At 42.5% G+C, this 22,370-nt stretch overlaps 1 protein-coding gene across 2 annotated transcripts in view; it reads right to left on the bottom strand.

The window, feature by feature from the left end:
• Positions 1-22,370, bottom strand: part of LOC148890438 (kazrin-like) — a 105,557-nt gene that overhangs the window by 18,148 nt on the left and 65,039 nt on the right. For both annotated transcript variants that reach the window (XM_089010217.1, XM_089010218.1), the window contains one exon: positions 13,848-13,955. In XM_089010217.1, the coding sequence (XP_088866343.1) occupies positions 13,848-13,955 (108 nt within the window). The remainder of the gene's footprint in view (positions 1-13,847; positions 13,956-22,370) is intronic.

Genomic DNA, 22,370 nt, shown 5'->3' with positions numbered 1-22,370 from the left:
CAAGAAAATAAAAATGGAGTACTGCTGCATAGAGCAAATGCCATCTTGTAAACAAAATCTCTACAACCACAGGAAAGTAGGTATCAATATACATTTAAGAAAAGTATTAATATGTGGAGTGGTGTCATGAAACAAGAGTGTCATGAAACAAGAGTGACAAAAGATTACACAATTATTGACGTTGACGTGATCAAAAATGTAAGATTCAAGCACTTTGGGTTGGCAAAGTATTGAACGCTTTTCAAAATAAGTCAGAGTTTGGCAGACAGCTTTTCAAAAAAAAAGAGGCCACAATCTGTTTTTTTTGCCAGTCCCGGTTGAAGTGAACACCAAACAAAACACAATGAAAAAAATCAATCAAATCAGCTTTTCCTCCAAGTCCAGTTACCATTGACAGGCTCCCTAATAGCATTGGCGTTTCTGTATCATCCCCCTTTGAGAAATTGATTTTTGAATACAAACAGTGGAGCAACACCTATAGACAGGCAGAAAATAATTTACCGAGGTAAAAGTAAATATGATACATGATAACTATGATAACCGAATTTTCCGGTGTATAAGGCGCACCGGTGTATAAGGTGCACCCCCAATGAATGGTGTATTTTTTTCCATATATAAGGCACACCTTCAATGAATGAAAACAAGAAGAAGTATAATATATAAATATATACCAGTTTTCCAAATACAGGTACCATTCGGCTTATGACCGAGTTCCGTTTCGACCAAACGGTCAAAATGGTCGTAAGTCGAAATCCATTCAAAATGTTGAATAGAGACTCAGAGGCTAAATGACTCGCAACCCCCCCCCCCTAACGTCTCAAGGTTGTGGTCGTAAGTATGGGTGGTCGTAAATCGAACTGGTCGTACGTCGGATGTTACCTGTATAAGGGCCTATATATATATATATATATATATATATATATATATATATATATATATATATATATATATATATATATATATATATATATATATATATATCCCTAATGTCCATATAGGGGCAGAGCTACCAGCAAAATTTTAGTTCGCTGATGAAGCTTTTCGGATGAGGAGCGAAATGTCCGACACTTTCAAAGAAGTAGATGACAGCTGAAGAAACCTTTTCATTGATGGATCACTCCTGTACGACTGAGAGCTTACACAGGCCTCCACAGTGAAAACAACGTCATTCCATTCACTGTAGCCTCTCCTCTCGCAATTCAAATGGAGGAAACCATTTCAACATCCTGTTAAAAAGAGAGCGCACACCTCTGATCCACCATTAGGACTTTAAGCTTCCCCTACAGCCGAATACCAGGCTGCTATGACTCCCTTTATTCGTTAACTCGCCTGTTCAATTAACCTCTCAGCCTGGATTCTTATTAAAGTGTCCGTCAAACCATCACTAGCCGGGAGAGGCTATTCACTACATTGCCCTGCGACAAGACCACCACGCACACTCAAAGGAGAGAGTGGGCAAAATGATTGGCTTCACAACAAGGCGGGGGCACCATTTTGTATTCTCCGCAAGACAAATGGCGGTGTTGTCCTGGCGTCGGGGGAACGATTGAAGCACTTGATCAAATTCATGCGGCTGTGCTGGAAAGTACATTTTCCTACATTGATGTACTCATGAAAACAAGTCCTGATCGGTTTACGCCACGTGATTGAACCATGTATCTATTTAGGTCATGTTAATAAGTTATTATTCCTGTACATTTCACTTCTGTATTTGACTTACAGTCTTTCCAATTTTAATGGCTATTTCCTGAAGCCAATCTGATTACTTATATCGTTCTATCCCTGGCTCTGATTACACCTCATTCACCCATACTGATTACCTCTCCACTCTGATTACCTTTATATTTCTATCCCTGGCTCTGGATTTGTCGCATTAGCCAATCTGAATATCTCTAATGTTCTATCCCTGGTCCTGGTTTACCTCATTAGTATGACTAAGCCTACGGGGTATCGAGTTAGGAAGTCTGTGGTAAGCACGGTCTAAATTAAACCTTAAACCACCATGTCGATTTAGTGAAGGGTTTTGCTGATTTTACAAAAAATGCTTGTTTTACTCCTCTTTCAAACCATCTATTTTCTTTAGCGAATATTTTCACCTCACTGTCGTCAAATGAGTGGTTGCTTGCTTTTATGTGCAGATGTAGTGCAGATTGAAGCCCACTAGCATTGTCCCTGCGATGTTGACAAAGTCTTTTTGTTCGACACGTTCAAAAAAGTACAGACGACGGCTGAAGAAACCTTTTTATCGATATATTTTACATGCATTATCAAGAAAATACTTGTCATCCATTGCGAGGCGCATAATGGCACATTTCAATCATTCGATCAACCGAATGCCACAATGAAGGCATTTTACTCTAAGTAGGTTTGTGGACACAATTGTATCATTGTTATTCTTTAGCTGGCGGACTATCTGACAGCCTACTGTAGATATAATTGGACAACAGAGGCAGCTTTAGCTCACAATGATCATCAATGCGCTGCAGGACTTTGTAGGTAAAAAGGGCCAGCCGGGCAGGTTTAACGGCTTCGGTTCACCTGTAACAAACGTGCACGTGTTCAAAGCAAGGACAGCGATAACGGCTGCCATTCCTCTGCAAAATAAAAAGAGGAAGAAAAACAAAAGGACCTTGATTGTGTTTTATCCTGGGCGAGCTCCGACTGAGCCGTCTAGGCATCACGGGAAGCAGATATATAATATTGTAGATAATTAGGAGTCATAGTAGTTATAATCACTCGGATTAGTCGTCTTTTGTCAGTTGCAACAATGATCTGCAAAACAACCTGACAACGTTATGTTTTTTGGCATCAGACTCGCTGCGCTAACAATTCACATTTTTTCTCGTAACAAGTTGACAAATAGCAAATTGTAATCAGCCGATATATTGACAGCGATGCCCAACATCGTATAGTCAAGTCCAAGCAAGCACTAAATACTGGAAGCCAAATGTTCTGCTTGGGTGCAGAACACTGAAAAAGGACTAATGCAGTAATTAGCTGATAAGCATGGGCGCTTCATCAGAGAAACGGGGAAAAAGTCTACACTTACATTGATAAGAAAAATCACTCAAAGGATAGAATATAGACTAGGGCAATAACATCTTTTTCCTTCTCCGAGGAAGTGTGAAATCTAGTGGAAGTACTACATCCCATAATTGGGTTCAATTTGAGCTTTCACCCGCACCTTCCAATAATAGATCATCCTAACGGATTATCTAGTGGCATCTGGTGTGTTACGAGTGATTTTTTTTTAATTTCATTTTTTATCTCGACCACCTGTGGTGCAAAATAAACCTGCTTTTGAGAAGCCTAAAATTTGACTCTAGTTTTTGCAATCAAATTTGCAGATGCGCTGGGGGCGGCAAAGCAGAACCGCCCACTGAGGTGTAACAGGGCTACTAAATTCAAGGCGGATTCTCTTTAAAAACTGTTTGATGTTAAGAATCAGTATGTGTAGATCCAAGCATTATCTAGCGTGTGCATCGGGGTGTGCAGTCGGCTATTTCTGCACTCCATTAAGAGAGGATCACTGGTCCAGTGAGCTTTGCCCTCCATCTAATTACAGTGTCAAGATCAGACTCATGGGCTCTTGATTAAACATCGTCCAGGTAACAGACGAGCTTCGGATGATTGGAGCCGACGTGCATTGGAATAATTCAGAAAACTTTGGTAGTCATGGTCTGTCGAGAACGCTTTAGCGTCAACAAAATATGTTCATCCATTTCTTCATCTATAGAGGTTGAAATGGTGAGGATCTGATTCAAACTTGTGGGCAATATGAGGGGTTAAATGAACATGACAAGTATTTTTGACAAGAATCTTTGTTGTGTGAATCAGTTCTAGATGAAAGAGGAGAGGATCAAACCGTCCATTTCACCAGTGATCAAGGACGTCATGGTGAAATATGCACGTTTGCTACACGCTAAATGTTGAAAGCAAATTCTAAGCTGTAGCATCCATTGACGCAAACAGATTGTCTCATATCTCCTGTCCCATGTAAATCCGCTTCAATTCCTAGCCGCGACAGAGCATTTGAATGGTTGACTATCATTTTTTTAATGATTCCCAGGTGGTGATGAGGGAGAAATACATTCAAGGTTGGTGTTTATAATCGCAGTTGGAGGTGACGTCTGCGAAAGTGCATTCTATTTGAAGAATTGTGCTAAAATAGGGTACGCCATGGCAAGGATACGCTAATAAATTGTTTGTGGGCTTGCGTTTACAAACGTGCTGAGCGCCAGGATGCGACGCGTGGAGAGCTCGAATTGATTTGCACGTTCATAACGGGCGCGCACACTCCTGTCCACAGACGTCAGCGACGGGGCTGACGACGACACACAGGCGAGGCTGTTCAGACATATCTCAAGCCGCTGTCGAAGCGAGCGATTGCACTGTCACAATGAAGCATATCACCGGGTGACAAGGGGGACTTATAATAGAGAACAATTTCAGAGATTTATGTGGATGAACCTTCCATTGGGGATGTATGTGATAAATTTTAGCTGCTTCTGATACCATGTTCCGCTGTCATTGGTTAGACAGTCTTTCTTGTCATTCAAAAGCTGGAAAAAACACCAGCACCAGCGACCGAAAACAACCGTTCAGAGGCCATGGGTTCGATCATGCCTCTGGCCTCCTTGTGTGGAGTTTGCATTTTCTTCCCGGTTCCGCATGGGTTTTCCCCGGTTTCCTCCCACATTCCAAAAACATACATTGGAAACTGATTGAAAACACCGAAATTGTCCCGAAGTTTCAGTGTATTGAAAGTTGAAAGTTGTTTGCAAAAAACTACACGTGAGCTTTGAGATGGGTTAAACATGGGCAGCGAGGGCGGCTAGCAGAATGTTCAGTGGCAGGTCATTCCAGAGTGGGACCAGTAACGGAAAAGGCTCGATCAACTACCTACCAACCTACCGACCTACCTACCTACCTAACCAACCAGCCAATCAAATAACCATCAAACTAGCAAACAAATTAACAAACTAGCAAAACAAACATAAATTAACAAACTAGCAAAACAAACACAAAACAAACTAACTAACTAACTAACTAACCAAAATAACCAACTAACTATCGAACAAGGAAACAAACTAACAAACTAGCAAAACAAACACACAAAAACTAGCTAACTAACTAACTAACTAGCGGAGTAAGTAACAAAAAACAGCAAACCAGAAAGGTAAAAGCTGCTAACTAGTTAACCAGCTAACCAACAACAACCAAGCAACTAACCAACTAGTTAGCGAACTAACTAACGAACTAAACACGTCACATGTGTTTCTATCAAGGTAGCAAGCAGACTAACTGAGGGATTGACTAACAGACTGAGTAGTACCATTACATCAAATACTGTAAGTAATTATTAGACACAAAAAGAGTACAACTGTAATTCAAATAACAAAACAACTAAACAACTAACAATAATGCCAGAAATCAGACTAACCAACGAAATATCCAACTAGCTCGAAAACTAACTGTTAACTTGCTAACTAACTATGCATGTAATTTAATCAACCATGCATTACACCTGCTACTTAATTAAATAAATAACCCACCAAAGAGCCCCTTCAGTATGAATAGTATGCCTGTGATCCAACTAACTTGCCAGCCAACCAACCAACCAAAAAAATCACAACAATTAAAAAAACAACAGCAGCAATTACTTGACAAGGTCACAATTCATTGCTCACATATATCAACTAGCCTGCCCATGAAGTGTTTATTCACGTGAAGTCCCCTTTTTAATACTGCCAAGCGGCATAGGATTACTATGCATCCAGAGAATTAATATGACTATGACAGAGATAAGCTCTGCAGAGACTGATAAAAGCCGCATGTACAATACATGGCTTTAAATATTAACTAAAGAGTCGTCCAAACAGGAGCATGAGCAGATTGCTCAGCACACTCCATAGGCCAGTGAAGAACATCATCAAGGTTATTTGTATGGAATTTAAAATGGAGGATTTTAACAGGGCGGGTGAATGGGGATTCATTACTATGCAGAACACTTGCACTTGAGTCATACCACAGAGATTAAATGAAATGTTTATTTTTTCAGTGTCCAAATTAAACAATAGAAAGGTGCTAGATGTGGGACCTCCATTGATGTCACTTTCACAAGCAAACTGAATGTGATGACACCATCTGCCTTGTTTTTTTTCCTCTTTTGTTCTTTCTTTATGTAAAATCTGTTTTAGTGCTATTCATCTGTAATTTGGTTTTAACTGTAACAACAACAAAGCAAAAACAAAACATAAAAAATGTAATCTAAAAAATAATTACAGTAATTATTACAAATTTCCCCATTGTGGGACTATTAAAGGCTTTCTGATTCTGATTCTTTCTGAAATACAAAATATATATATATATTCATCCATTATCTAAACCACTTATCCTCACAGGCATTCTAGAGCCCAGCGGTAAATGGGTCCTCTCCCATCCTCGAGATCGGGGTCCCAGTCCCTGGCCCATTCTGAACTTGTTGGAGTGGCCTTGCGCAAAACACTGAACTACCCGTTGCTATTAATGCTGCGTGGAATGTGGAATCAGTGTGAGGGGCTTTGAGTTCCAAGGGGAGAAAAGCGCTATATAAGAGACAGCCCATTTATCATTTAGTCGGCGGGCAGGAGGCGCAATGCAACCCGAATCGCAGGGCTCACAAACTACCATTCACACTCACAATCACATCGAAGGATACATTTGTGTGTTGCATTAAAGTAGTGTGCCTTTTTTGAGGGAATGTGGGAGGAATACTGACTACTCATAGAATAGCCATTAAGATATGGGTAGAATATGCAAACACAGGAAAGAATCGGGTCTGTTTTAACCTACATGGCAGATGCTCCGTCAAAACCCCAAGACGGATTCACCAAACCTCTAGGGTTTGATCGAACCTGGATTCAGAACCAATGTGTACAAGACTATAACTAGCAAACAAAACCCCAGTATTGAAGTGTCCACTAATTACCCAACTAGCTAGTTAACTTACTAGCTAACAGACTGACCAGCCGACTGTTTTACCAACCTCAAATTTCAATTGCTCAAATAAGTAACCAAGAAAGCAACAAAACAAGCATTCAAGCATTCAGCAACTAAGCATTCAATGCAGCGAAAGTAACCTTAGACTCTTCTTTCATCAGAAAAAAAGAGTTAATTCCGACGTGATAAATGGGTCTGGAGTTATCTGAGCTTGAAATGGGGGTGGCTCTATATATTTAGATATTATTTCTGGATAACGTTTTTCCATTCATTGAAGGTGCTCCTAATACACCGGCGCACCTTATATATGGAAAAAGTTTGAAAATACACCATTCATTGGGGCTGTGCCTAATACGGTAATACATACGTATTAATACGGTAACTAGTTTTAAATCAAAAAGCAAGAATAATAACTGCCATTGTGGAATTACAGACAACAGTTTGACGAGTTGGTTCCGATTTTAGCAAGCGTCATTGAATTTTTGATATGCTTTCACGGGCCATGTAGAATGATGTGGCGGGCCAGACCTGGCCTGTGAGCCTTGACTTTGACACCCATGCAAAATACTATTAAATCCCAGCATGCTATTTAACACAAACTATGTGAGCATGCTTATGCCTGCTCCTATCAACCTATCCTCATACCACCATACGCTTGCGCGCCGTGATTACATTCTATTGTGCCAGATTAACAGATAAGCACGTCGTCCATAGGAACTATCTAAGTCGGCGCATGACATCGAGGAGGGGGTGGAGGTGATCTCTCTTGCCGCAACGCAATGTCTGATATTCATGTTAGATGCCTTGGAATGACAATTCAGAAAGATTTTTCTTGTGTCACATGGTGCCGATGTTAGATATGTGTGTGTGTGTGTGTGTGTGTGTGTGTGTGTGTGTGTGTGTGTGTGTGTGTGTGTGTGTGATGACTTATGAATCCATTCACAGAAGGAATTCACTTCTGAAGTCAAAGCACGACTAAATAAAATGCAGTGACAATAAATATAAAACTTTGAAAAATGTATTCTTTTTTTAAACAGTTATTAATATATAATAGAATATATAATCTCTCATATGAATATAATAAGAGTGAAATAAATATGTTAGTATTACAAAAGAATCCACATTATGTTTATAAATAAAATGCAGATATATTTGAAAATAAAATGATGCAATTCTGAATCATGCTAACTAAATTTCACTAAAATGTAAAACTCATACAGTGATGTAATTCATATTTCCAGTGACTGCCTATGTCGATAGAAAAACAAAAACGTTTTGTAACATTGCTATTTATTATTGGTGTTTTTCTAGACTTACAGTATTTTCCGATGTGTAAGGCGCACCGGAGTATAAGGCGTACCCAATTAAAGGTGTATTTTCAAACTTTTTCCCTATATAATGCGCACTGGACTATAAGGTGCACCTTCAATGAATGAAAACAGTTTTGCAAATATAATATATACGTTTCTGCACTTTTTTGTTTTTTCATTACTACACTACATCACTTTACATACAACACTACCTCACTTTACATTCACAATTTACATGTACAGTATGGTCTGTTGTCAATTGTCCGTCTTTTTTAGCCACAATATAAGTGCCTTGCACGCTAGGTCCGAGAGGAGAGTTATTTCATCTGTGCTGTATGTCATGCATATTAGCATATTTGACAATAAAGCTGACTTTGACTTTGTAATATATAAAAGTTACGTCTGTGTAAGCTCTCAGTCGTACAGGAGTGGTCCATCGATGAGAAGGTTTCTTCAGCCGTCATCTGTACAGATGACGGCTGAAGAAACCTTCTCATCGATATATAAAAGTTACCAAATATAAGGCACATATTATTATAAGGTGCTACAGTCAAGGCTGGGTACTTCTTCTACAGGGGGAAATGTAGTCAGTGGTTGGTGACCGTAGTTATGAGACTTGTCGTGGCTCAATATGACTTCACATATAAGGCGCACCAGCGTATAAGGAACAGGAACATGTTTTGAAGTAAATGAAGGCTTTTGGGTGCACCTTATACACTGGAAAATACGGTAACAAAATCATTTGGAGAAACTACATATTTTCATTTTGCCACTGTGGGCATGTTATTCTTAATAGCCCTACATAAACAATAATTGTTCCTACATAATACCTTGCTGCAAAACAAAAGTGGTGCAATACACATGAAAAATAATAACTCAAACATAAAGCAAACAATGAACACGCGTGAAATTGCAGCATGCTCACAATGACACTGTGAACTTGAACTCACTCCAGTGAAACTAAAACACGAAAAGGCCTGGCGCTTGTGAGTGTGTGATTGTGTGTGTCTCTGTCTCTCACTCACCGGCCTTGCCCTCTTCCCTGTCAGACCTCATGGCCTCGTCGGCCTTGGCTCGGCTGGGCTCCACTGTCAGGCCCGTCAGTGTGAGCTCTCATATCAAGTGGGACCAAACACCAAAACGCACACCCAACAACACGTTCAACACACACCATAGACTGAACACCACCGGTGTGATACCGCTCGGCCGCCCAGTCCCCGCCCCAGAACAAGCCAGGTAACCAGGAAGTAATCCTCGGAGTGTGTGTTTCTTGTTCTGCGTGTGTTTGGAGGGACACACCCAGCAAGTCTCCCTCCTTCCCCGTTTAAGAGGAAAAGGAGGGGGGGAGGCCCGAGGAGGGGAAATGGCACCTCAGGTGACAACAAGCCAGGTAAGACAGAGACACACTGATGCCACCTGATGGTCGAGAGCTATTACAGCACAAGACAGAACAAAGGAACCTTTCTTTCCGCTCTGAAAAGATGTGTCGTGTTTCTAGATCAGGGGGGGGGGGGAATTATTCTTGTTGACATTTCACATCAACGGCGCCCATAGAGTAAATGCCAAAACACGTTAGCGGCAATGAGTCAACTTGAAGTAAAAAATATCATTGCGCAATAGTGAATTTGACACCCCACAACCGTCCATATCCTTACGTCGACCATTTGGTTACCAGCCAAACAGATCAGTGTCCAATATGTAACCATACCACCACACTCAGTCATCGATGATAAATGATTGCCGGGGGTTCGAAAACTCTCTACCGTATTTTCTAGAGTATAAGGCGCACACCCAATGAATGGTGTATTTTCAAACTTTTCCCATATATAAGGCACATCAGACGATAAGGCACACCTTCAATGAATGACAAACCGTTTTCCAAATATAATATGTATATAAATTCATAAACGTTTTTCATTTATAAGGCACAATAACCGGGACTATCGATATATCCGATATCGATATAACGAGACTTTACTGTATGTATATAAATTCATAAACATTTTCCATTTATAAGGCACAACACATTATAAGGCGCTACAGTAGAGGCTGGGGTTATGTTTTATCAGTGGCGGGCCGTGGATTCCATCGCTAGGCCTTCAGTAGTGCTAGTGTGGTGTGATTTACTACAAGTCAACTAGAGGGTACCATTAGCCAGGAAATAACTGACCGGCCTTTCTTAATGATGTCCATTCTTTCTTGAAAAGTCCGTCTTGAAAATGTAATGAACAGTAAATCTCCAACAAAATCCATTTCTTCTCCTTCAGCCATGTGGTTTGGCAAATTGCTATTAAATCAACACAATGTATTTGATTACGCAGCTCACTACAGAAAGTGTTCTAGCTCTGGCCAGTATGTTCGTCACTAGGTGCTTGTGATCAGAGCAGTTTTCATAAACTATGATTGGCTAGTGACTAGCAAATTCCCAGTAGTCAAATCAGCCATTTCCAACGGAGCATGGGCCCCATCTTGTGCATTTTCCGGGATGCTACACTTGGAGTCCTAACGGCTCGAATTGATACGGGAGGACTTCTTTAATCGATTGCAAACATGTATGCTTTCCTCTTCAGAACTATTTGATTCATATTCATAACTGGATGAGTAACAAGAAAACATCTCAGAATCTGAAGCCATTGTTTTGATTCTCGAGCAAGGCAAGACGTCCTGGCGGGACTTCACGAACAAGGGGCCTTCTGAAACTCGGCATCTCCGAGGTCATTTTGAAGTAGTTTTGGGACACTAACTCATTTTTATCGGTGTTTTGCATTTGACTAAAAATATCAGACAGCATGTTTTGGGTATTTTAGATGCTATAAAACGTTTTTCTGATGTCAGTTAGGAAACGAAAAAAATGGTGTCGGTTGTCCTTTAACAGATAAGGTGCACTGGATTATCAGGCGTACGGTGATCTTTTGAAGGAAATCAAGGCTTTTGGGCGCACCTTATCCACCGGAAAAATACGGTATTAGTTGGGGACCTATGTTGGGAACCAATAGACTACTCAGTTCCACCTAGTCTCCTTCTAATCACACATTTCTTTGCTGTCTCTGCAGACACATTCTACAAATTTTGACTTTTTTTCCCTCTTTCCTAAAACGATCACTTTTATGGTGTTTAGACCATTTCTTGAATCCACAAAGATGGTGCTATTACCGCCTTTCCCCCTCTCATTTTTCTATTTGCTGTCAGTTTCCTTCTACTTGCTGAAGCAGAGTCATCAGGACAATAAAAGCATTTTTACTTGAAAAGGCAGCATGACATACGACAGCTACAAAAGACAAATAATTTCGCTTGGCGGTTGAACAGGCACGACAGAGATCAAACAATTTCTATACGAGCCCTGAAAGAGTCAATTTTCAATAATATGTCCCCATAAGGCTTTTTAACCCATAGTGAAAATTGCCGGAATAATGTCATCCAAGTTCATGAAAAAGAAGCCACCATTTCTTTTAATAGCGAGACTTGTCAAAAAGGATACTCCAGCACATCGATGCTCATTTCTTTCATCCCGACACTTCTTCAACTGCAATATTTCCACTTTCTTGCTGTCTTTTTCCCCCTTCACCTTAACACTCTGCACCGGCGTGTCATTCATTGGCCGCGCTCGCTTTTAAAAGCCTGCAGAAGTCGTCGAAAAAAAAGCCCTAGTCGTTGAACCGTCAGCCTGTTATTAACAGAGCCGAGGGGGGCGGGGGTGTAGTTCGAGAGCCGCAATCCAGACAAACTGAAATATTAGCCATCGTCACGCACGACGCAGGCCTAAATTTTGATGGAAAAGAAAAATCACGAAAGGCAGAACGATGTAAAAGAAATGCGCTGACTGGCGTCAGGATGAGAACCAGTATAGAAAATGGATCAAAGAGTGCTAGACAACAATTTTAGGTAATGTAAAGTTGCCATGGCAACGGCAGAGGATTCTAATTATTTTATTGCCAGCCAGCGTAGCATTAACATGGAGTCACATGACTACATACACATTGTTTTTTGGGGAACAGAATAAAAACAAATACACAGAACAGGTCTGAAAAATTGCTGCTAGCACTGCGGCTAGCGCTAACACAATATTGGAGGTATCCTGGCGAGTCCACCAACATCTTCCATGGCAATGACAGACTAATATCAACCCAAATAATGTAGTTTAATTGTACTTCCGCATTGTATTGTGTACAAACACAGTGCCTTAGTCTGAATGAACAGTGTCACATTTTGGTTTGCGACCAATGGTGGCACTGTCATTTTAATGAGTGGCAGTTAAAAGGACTCCCAGCACAATCATTCAGTGTCGGATCATTGTTTGTTTAACCCCGTTAGGTTCATTTCATTTTGTGATGTTCTACTTGTGGTTTTGTTTGCTACTTTGGACATGTTTGTTGTGATGATTTTGTTTGTTTAAGATTTTGTTCCTGTTGAATTTATTGACTACAATTTGTCAAATACACCCTGCTCCTCCCTCCTGCCTTCTTTTTTGTCCGTTCTGGAGCCTATTGCAGCTGTCTTTGTGCAGTAGTAGTCGGGGTACACCCTGAACCGAATGATAGCAAATAGCTGGGCACACATAGAATAACAACCGTTCGCATTCACAATCACACCGAGGGACAATTCAAAGTGTTCCATAAACAGACCGTGCAACTTTGTGGAATGGATGAGGAAATCGGGATACCCGTAGAAAACCCACGTAGGCACGGAGAAAATATGATTATTTCACATACCCTCAATCAAAATTACAAATTGATTTTACTAATATTCTCCTTGTTCTTTTCAGCGACTTAAAACATTAATTTTCTGAATTGCTATTCATATAATACAATATATATTGATTTATATAACGCTTCAACAACAGCTGAAGCTGTAACAAAGCGCTTTATATGGACAAGTATCATATACAGGAAATAAAGCAGTCACAAAGATAGTAGAAAGCACCAGGGAGTACATGAAAAAGATGAAGAAGAAGAAGAAGAAAAAACATTATTTGTCTCACAATGGAGAAATTCACAATTCATATGTATAAAGATACAGTTAATTCTGGTAAATATTTTTCCATAAGGTGATTTTTTTTTAGTATAAAATAGTTAAAAATAAAATTGTATGAAATAGTAATATACCTTGGGATTGTAAAACATGTTGAATGACGAAGAGTAATCGCAGAATCACAAGGTGTATCATGAAATGTACACAATGGGTTTATGGTTGTGTGATCAATAGCGCTTGATGAGGGCTTCTCTTCACTGAGCATACATAATTATAGGCTGGTCAATGTAATTATCACACAGACTTGAGTGCAAAAAAAAAATCCTATTTGTGAATATGAAAAAAATAAGCACTCACACTGATGTGCAATTACTTCTTTTCAAAGTGCAAAAGCTTTTTTTCACATGGTACGCTGTAACATCCAAAGCCTGCAATGTTGCGGACGGTGGCCGGCACACACCTTTGCTCTTTTATTTAACCTCACCTCCTCCTGTCTCCTTTAACTACCCTGATAAATCCCCGTACACATGGTCGCCAAGGCAACGCCTTTCTACCTCACTCTTTTCTATCCCGGAGGCGAACGTGTACCTTTGCCCAACGAGCAGTCGGGAGAGCCGAAGTCCATCAGGCTGGAAATCTTTGCCGGGTAGCACATGTCAGTCACCATCGTCTTCTGCCTGTGATGTACGGTTGGATCTGTAAAGAAGGGGAAAGAAAAGATCAATGTGACAATGAGCGTGGACATAGATGTCACATTTGAATAGAAAAATGTGGTTCAGAATGGCAATCAAAACATGGCTGCCAAAATGGTGTTTCTGATAGAAAAAGTATTACGTAACAGTGACTAAAAACGCATCGACTGGCGAGTGTCATATGACAAAACCTAAATAGCAGGTGAGCAGTGACGGTCGTTGGACACTGTGATGTCATGTTTCAGCCATCAAAATGATGTGCAATTACTTCTTTATCCTCGATGTGGATGAAAACGGGTGGGTTTTTCTGCCTGTCTTCAAAAAATGCAGCGTTATTTAGATTGCCCTGTTTAGACTATTTGGGGAAGCATAAAATCATTTTTGACTTAAATTCCAGTCCTGTAACTTATTCAGTGCCATTCCCGAATTTATTCGGGAATTGAAAAGCGTGATGTGGAGCGCCATTCCTGAATTTGTTCGGGTTTTGTTTTTTCTTGCGGGGGTGCCGATAAAGCGCTGGTCAGACCTCTGGCAATTTTTTCCCCTTCCGCGAGGGGGTAGCATTTGACTTTTGTCCATGTTAGCGTGTTGTTACAGCTTCAGCTGTTGTTAAAGCGCTATATTAATCAATTTATGTTTTGTATTGTATTTTATACAGCCACCCCCATTTCAAGCTCAGATAACTCCAGACCCATATAACTTAGGAATTAAGTCTTTTTTTTCCGATGAAAGAAGCGAGTCTAAGGTTTCTTAAGCTGCATTGAATCTTTATGTACAATATTCTGTGGGTCATGAAATTCAAGTAAAAATGACAAAAAGCCCGGCACTTGAGTGGACACATTTTTCCTCGTCGACTGGCGGTGAATGGGTTAAGAATGAAATTCAAAAACACCAATTTTTGCTTGTTTGCCCATTTGCAAAAATGTGTCTGTGATCCAACATTTTACATTCAATAAATAAATAAAGAGAGACGACGATGAACTAAGTTTTGTTTATGCAACTGGTTGCCATACGATAAATCAAATCAATATTTTCAATTTCAATTTTAAGTCAAATTAAAATGAATCATAAAATCTTTCATGTTTCTCGCACCACCTCCGTTTATGAGGTGATGGCAATAAAATAAGACATAGGAATTCTACGCAATGTGATAGTTGAACAATGACTTTTATACCTCCCCGGCTTTTATCTCAGACAGTAAATCTTCTTTATGACATAAAAAGAGACACAGTTGGACGATCACACCAAAAAAAGCGTGAGTAAAATGGCCAAATAAGTTCTCCGACGCCATGAAAGAACCACAAACTTGACAAAAGACTTTTTTAACACCCTGAACAAGTGACTTTCTTACATCCCACCCTAAGGGCCACGTGGAAAGTGAAGCTGCACATCATATTTCTCATCGCGGCAGGCAGGCAAAATGCTTAAATCAAATCAGCAAAGACATTTTTACTTGCCTGCAGCTTAACAACTTTTTATCTATATGAGCGTATGAACATGGCCTTGTGATCAATCAATACTCTACGCGCATGAAGCTGGAAAAGATTCTGCAAGGCTGCCTGAGGGCCATGTGAGGTCCCCCCCCCCTCACACTTTCCTCCCTTGTGGTGACCAAAAGGCCTTTCAGGGACACACCCATTACACAGCGAGGGAACTAACTGTTTAAAAACTTCCACAGTGTAGGAGGAGGAGGAGGCAGATGCAAGACTTTTTAGTTGTTCATTAGGGCACTGTGCACTTGGACGCTTCATTAATTTCAAGTCCTTGTGAGGTTTCTTCCCTTTTTGCGTGAGTTGCTTGGGTACGAAGCACACAGCAGACTCGTGTCACAAAACTGCTTTGGCTGCTTGAGACTGAAGCTGGATGAACTGACAAAGTCGGCCATTTTATATATTTAAATCGATCAGGAAAAATAAATATGGCGGAAAATTCAAAGAGACAAACATGGGTGTGTTTAGTCATTGAGGTAGTAGTAGACATCCTCCCCTATTTTTACAGTAAAAGTTGACTGCTAAAATAACCTAATGTTAAACAAACGTGGGTTATAACTGACCTAATAAGAGGCCCGAGTTGTTTGTCAGCTACACGACGATAAGATACAGAGCCACTTTCAAACAGCTGACAGAAACAGCATCACCCAAAGGACCCAGAAGACCCCTGTCACTTATCGGTGGAACGCAATGTGTCTAATGTCAAGCCTTTCATAATTTAGCTTCTGTGAAATGAAAATTTCTCCACTGCGAGACAAATAAAGGTAAATCCAATCCAAATGGACAAAAAAAATACTACTTCAACGGACAGTTAAGCCTCCATAAAAAAAAAAAAATCGGTGGCACCGTCCTACCCACTCTCGAGGACTTACACACTGGAAGAATCAAGACAAGGGCACAGAAAATCTGACTGGACCCTTCGCACCCTGCCCACCACCTCTTCCAGCAACTCTCTCCAGGTAGGTGCTATGGATCCAATGCGCACCAAATGTCCATAAGTGTCAAAAACATGTCAAAGGACCAAACACGGATTCCAAACAAGCTCACTGTTTGCCCAACAGATGCAAATATAAAGCCAAACACATGGAAATGTGCAATGGTATGAGTGCACGCGCATATACACATCATTTCACAAACACACACACACACACACACACACACACACACACACACACACACACACACACACACACACACACACACACACACACACACGGAGTTCATCGGCTTAACACTCCGGGTCACAGCTGGTACTGGCGCTCCTGGCAGGAGCCCACATGAGTCTTCGCCGACCCCAACAGCGAGATGAAGTTGGGTTTAGAAAGTGTGGGGAGAGATTAAGCAAGGAAATCTGCTGCTGGAAGGGTTCCATCCGAAACATTTCCTTCACCTTTTTTTTTGCCAAAAGCCGCTAATGCTAAAAATAAATAGATCATATCCAAAGCATGGAAGCTATAAAATGGGAGCAGTTGAATTTTTATTATATCCACAAAATTACCCGTAGGAGCGGACTGAAAAAACTAACTTAGGTACTATATACAAAATAAAATTATGAAACCCAAGTCACAAAGACCCCTGACAGAAACAAAATGTCTCTCTCTTGGCAGTCCATCGAAGTCGAGGATGACGTCGCTTCCATTGCTTTGTGGGGTATTGGACAGTGGTTATTGGCGCTGGCGGCGATGCCACTGTAGGTGACTATGAAGCCCGATTCTGGAGCCACAAATCCTGCCACATTCAGGACATGTGAGGCCAGGACCGGGCTGGCGAGACGGTACTGAAGCAGCACAAAGGTGTCTTTGCTCGTGCCGCACGATCCTCCTCTGGGTGCGCTTGTCTTCAAGTTGTGTCACCCCTTCGTGGCATAAGGAGCGCCACAGTGGCCTGTTCGCTGCAGCAGACTCCAGATCGCTGGGCTTGATGTTGCAGTTCTTTAGAGTCTGTTTAAGCTGGTCTTTGTATCGCAGCTTAGGACCACCAGGCTTCCTCTTCGCTGACAAGAGTTGTCCATAAAGCACCTGTCGAGGCAAGCGGCAGCTAGGCATCCGGATGACATGTCCAACCCACCGAAGTTGCCTCTTTGCCAGTATGGCCTCGATACTGGTGGAGGCAGTGCGTTGAAGGATGTCGGTGTGTGGAACACGATCCTGCCAGGTGATGCCAAGGATTCGTTGGAGGCACCTGATGTGGAATGCATCAAGGCGTCTCACATGGCGTCGATAGATGGTCCAGGCTTCTGCGCCATATAGCAGCGTGGACACACACACTGCTTGGTAGACTGCGACTTTTGTTGGAGTTCTTAAGTGGTTGTTTTCGAACACACGAGTACGCAATCTGCCAAAAGCTTTGGAGGCTTGATGGATGCGGGCCTGGACGTCATCATCAATTAGACAGGAGGGTGTTAGAATGCTGCCGAGGTAGCTGAATTGTTGGACAACCTTGAGGGGTGTGCCACTGAGGGTGAACGCTGGGGTTGGAGAACTCTCTTTTGCCATGACCTCCGTTTTGGTTACATTGATCACGAGACCGAGTGATCGGTAGACGGAGGACATGGTATCAAGGGCATTTTGCATGGCAGCTGGGCTGTGGGCCAGCAGAGCACAATCATCTGCATACTGTAGCTCGTGGATGCCGCTGATCAGGGTCTTGGTCTTGGCCTGTAGGCGTCTGATGTTAAACAGGTTACCATCCAGGCGGAATTGGATTTCTACGCCGCCACCTTCCTGGATGGACTTATGGAAGAGGAGCGTAGCTGCCATCAGGAACAGGTTGAATATAGCAGGGGCCAGTACACAGCCCTGCTTCACCCCGACTTCCACAGGGAACGGGGAAGATTGCTGGCCACCAACAAGTACAGTTGCTTGCATGCCGCTGTGGAACTGTTTTAGGATGCCGAGAAATTTGGAGGGGATGCCAAATTTCTGCAGTATGGTCCAGAGAATGTCACGGTTAACTGTGTCAAATGCCTTTGTAAGGTCAATGAAGGTGATATAGAGGTCCTTGTTTTGTTCCTTGCATTTCTCCTGAACTTGGCGCGCAGCGAAGATCATGTCCAGAGTGCTTCGATCCTTCCTGAAGCCGCATTGTGTCTCTGGGAGGATGTCTTCGGTAATGTGCGATGTAAGACGGAACAGCATTACTTTTGCAAGAATCTTGCCAGCAACAGAAAGTAGGGAGATGCCACGGCTGTTGCCGCAGACTGACTTGTCCCCCTTCCTTTTGTAAATGGTGACGATGTTGCTGTCTTTCCATTCCTGAGGAAGTGTCCCGTTTTGCCAGATGTTGCAGATGAGGTGGTAAAGCTTCCGTGTCAGGAGGTAACCGCCGCTCTTGAAGACCTCAGCTGGAAGTCCATCAGGGCCAGGGCTTTTGTTGTTTTTAAGGCTCCGGATTGCAGAGAGGACCTCTGTGAACTGAGGAGGTTCATCAAGGGAGGGAACTGATGGAAGCTCTGGGAGGGAGTCAAGGACAGATGTGTCTGAAGGGTTTACTTGGTTGAGCAGGGAGTCAAAGTGCTCTGCCCAGCGCTCAAGTATTAGCTGTTTGTCCTTCAGTAGTACAGAACCGTCTGCAGATTTAACTGGGACAATGTGTTGTCTTCGTGGGCCGTGCAGGGATTTTACAGCATCATAGAAGGCGTGTGTGTTGTTGTTGTCTGCATGCCTCTGGATTTCTTGGGCCTTGCTGAGCCACCACTTGTTCTCCATCATCCTCAGCTGTTTCTGTGTTTCACCACGGATGGCCTTGTAGTGAGAGAGGAGAAGTGGAGAATGAGGGTTGGAGAGAAGTGTGGTATGGGCTTTGCGCTTGGCTTCCAGAAGCTCCTGTATGGCAGCTGAGCTGTTATCGAACCAGTCTTGATGACGTTTCTGAGTGAAGCCGATGGTCTCAGAGGCAGCTTGATGAATTGTTGTCCTCAATTTTTTCCACCTGCTTTCAACATCAAGGTCACCGTTACTGGTGTCGTTGTCCAGGCTGGCAAGTCCCTCTGCCAGCTTGTGGCGGTAGCTGGCTGCACATTCTGGGGACTCCAGGGCCCTGGTGTTAAGACGCCTTTGGGTTGCTGTTTCTTATGAGGAGGTCGAATTCTCAGCTTGAGCCTGGACTTGATCAGTCGATGATCAGTCCAGCATTCAGCCCCACGCATGGCCCGCGTGATGCAGACATCATTTTGGTCCCGTTGCCTTGTGATGATGTAGTCCAGTAAGTGCCAATGTTTGGACCTGGGGTGCATCCATGATGTGATGTATTTCTTTTTCAGTTGAAAGATGGTGTTAGTTACAATCAACTGATGCTCAGAGCACAGAGTGAGGAGTCGGAGGCCATTGCTGTTTATTTTCCCCGTCCCGTGCCTTCCGATTACTTGTTTCCAGAGCCTGGCATCAGTACCTACTCGGGCATTGAAGTCACCCATCAGAACAAGTTTATCAGAGGCAGGGATTTTGGATATGGTAGCATCCAGGGACTCGTAGAAGGCATCTTTGGTGTTATCGTCAGCATCCAAGGTGGGAGCATAGGCGCTGATTAAAGTTGCGAAGCGACCTTTTACCAGGGGAATACGCCAGGTCATAAGCCGTTCACTGATGCCTTGGGGGGACTCAGGGATGTTACTGAGTAAGCTGCTTTTCACAGCAAAGCCAACTCCATGGAGTCTTCGCTCATTCTCTGGGAGACCCTTCCAGAAGAAGGTGTAACCTTCACCAACTTCTGTGAGTGAATCCTCGCCTGAGAACCGAGTCTCACTGAGTGCGCCAATATCGATGTTGTACCTTCTCAGCTCATGTGCGATGAGGGCAGTTCGTCTCCGAGGTCTCTCCATCCCGTCTCGAGCATCGAGGAGGGTGCGAACATTCCAGGAAGCCAGGTTCATAGTCATGGGTTTGATTATATTTCGTTTTCGACCGCAGAGGGGGGATGCCTTGGTGGCTGCGGTGGGCCACCCAGGTGTGGTGGAACAAGCAATGTTTAGGTCACCTTTTCTAGACCCTTCCCCTATAAGGGGTGAGCAGTGCGGACCCTGAATAGGGCTGCTCAGACGCACAGGATGCTGCCGAAGGATAATGTTGCTCCATCCCATCTTCGCAACGACCATCAATCCTGTACCGCCCCTGTGTAGGAATCAAGCTAGAAGCTTCCAGTCACATCCATGACCTGCCCCCGTCACTTTATCCTATCGCCAGTGGACTTATATGGTGGAAGCTGAAACCTGCGCTACTAGTGGATTTAGTGTGAGGGACGGGGCGCGCAATTCCTTCCCCCACATACTTGGCCGCACCCACTGTATTCCAGTGGCAAGAGTGAAGACTCGAGACGACCTTCAGGTGAGTGCGGTTGCAAGGGGCTGCCGGTGGTCCGATCTGTTGGACTCCGCCTACGCCTACCCCCGGGTGCGGATTTGGGATCACTCTTTGTCTGGCCTCTACCCTCCGACCTGTTCGGCTTGGGTGACCCTGCCAGGAGTACAAGACTCCAGCCGACATAGCTCTCGGGGTCACGGAGACGCGCAAAGTGCCTCACCACGATAAGGTGGTGATCCCAGTCGAGGCACAGACAAAATGTGATATGGGTGACACAGACATACAATGATCCAACAAAGACTGACAGAACCCAGGGAACTCAATACAGGCAAAGTGACAATAAGACAAAATGACAGAAAGACAACGACAAGTACCCGAACAAGACACAAATGGTTGAGGGAGCTGAATGGTTAACACAAGGGACCCGGATGACGAGAAAAGGTGAAGACAATAAGGCCACAAGGGTACAAAAGCAAATTGAATCAAAACGAAAACATAACAATGGCAATTTTGCATGCAACACGCAATCATTTAATTGTTTTTTTTTCATTATGCATATAATTTCTGTGTTTTGTTGCCTGATTGAAATACATTGATACCTCAGTTTACGAACTTAATTGGTTCCCAGGAAATTGTGTGTAAGGCGAAACCCATTAAAAAAGAGAATAAATCGTTTCGAGGTCCCAATAAAAAATAAATTTCTACTAAATAAACCTTAAAACTACACAAAATCTACCTTATTTTATGTATAATAAATGTACTATTGTATTGTACAGAAATAAATTGTACTACAGTAAAGTCTCGTTATATCGATATCGGATATATCGATAGTCCCGGTTATATCGATACTATTTCTATGCACGCGAGGAGAAAATTACATGCAAACAGTGTCGGATATATCAATAGTCCCAGTTATATCGATATTTTTTCGGACTCCCTTGAATATCGATATAACGAGACTTTACTGTATATAATAAAGTCGTTTTATTTACTTTTGTGATGGTCGTTGATGTAGTACCCTCACACACCGTCCCCTGCTAGCTGCTTTTCGTTAATCCAAATCAACAGAAGTTTTTCAACCTCTTCTATTGCCTGAGACCGTTGCTTAGACAACACAGAAACACGCTTAGCCACACATAGCAATGGTCGACTTAGCATACTGGTACTGGGACGCAAAGTCACACAAACGCACACCTCGTTCGTGTTTCCCGATGATCTCCTTCTTCCGCTCGACCGGAATTTTCTTTTGTGTCCACTTTGGCTGAACACTAGCCTGAGGTGGGTTTTTTTTCTGTCCAAAAAAAGCAAAAGTATCCACTCGATAACAAACCACGTCTGCAGAGTGCACTGAAAGAAAGTGGGTGTGGAAAACTAGTCCCAAAACTAGTTTCCCGAAAATTAGTTCGTATGCCAAGATTATATTTTCACAAATTCAATGTTCGTAAGGCGAAAAGTTCGTTAGCTAAAGCGTATGTAAGTCAAAGTATCACTGTACAGTTGAGGTGCACCACCGGTGTGACGTCAGCTCCCACATCCAATTTAAGTGAACATAAAGGAGTAATGTCAGAGAGAAAAAAAGCAAAATAGTTAGACAGCCTCATAGGCAACAGTGAAAAAAATTGGAGAAACTTG

Source organism: Hippocampus bargibanti, linkage group LG12 (assembly GCF_051943395.1).
Source record: "Hippocampus bargibanti isolate YZ-2025 linkage group LG12, ASM5194339v1, whole genome shotgun sequence".
Classification (NCBI taxonomy): domain Eukaryota; kingdom Metazoa; phylum Chordata; class Actinopteri; order Syngnathiformes; family Syngnathidae; genus Hippocampus; species Hippocampus bargibanti.
Note: the sequence above shows the minus strand (reverse complement) of the source record. Positions and strands in the feature narration are given on the sequence as shown.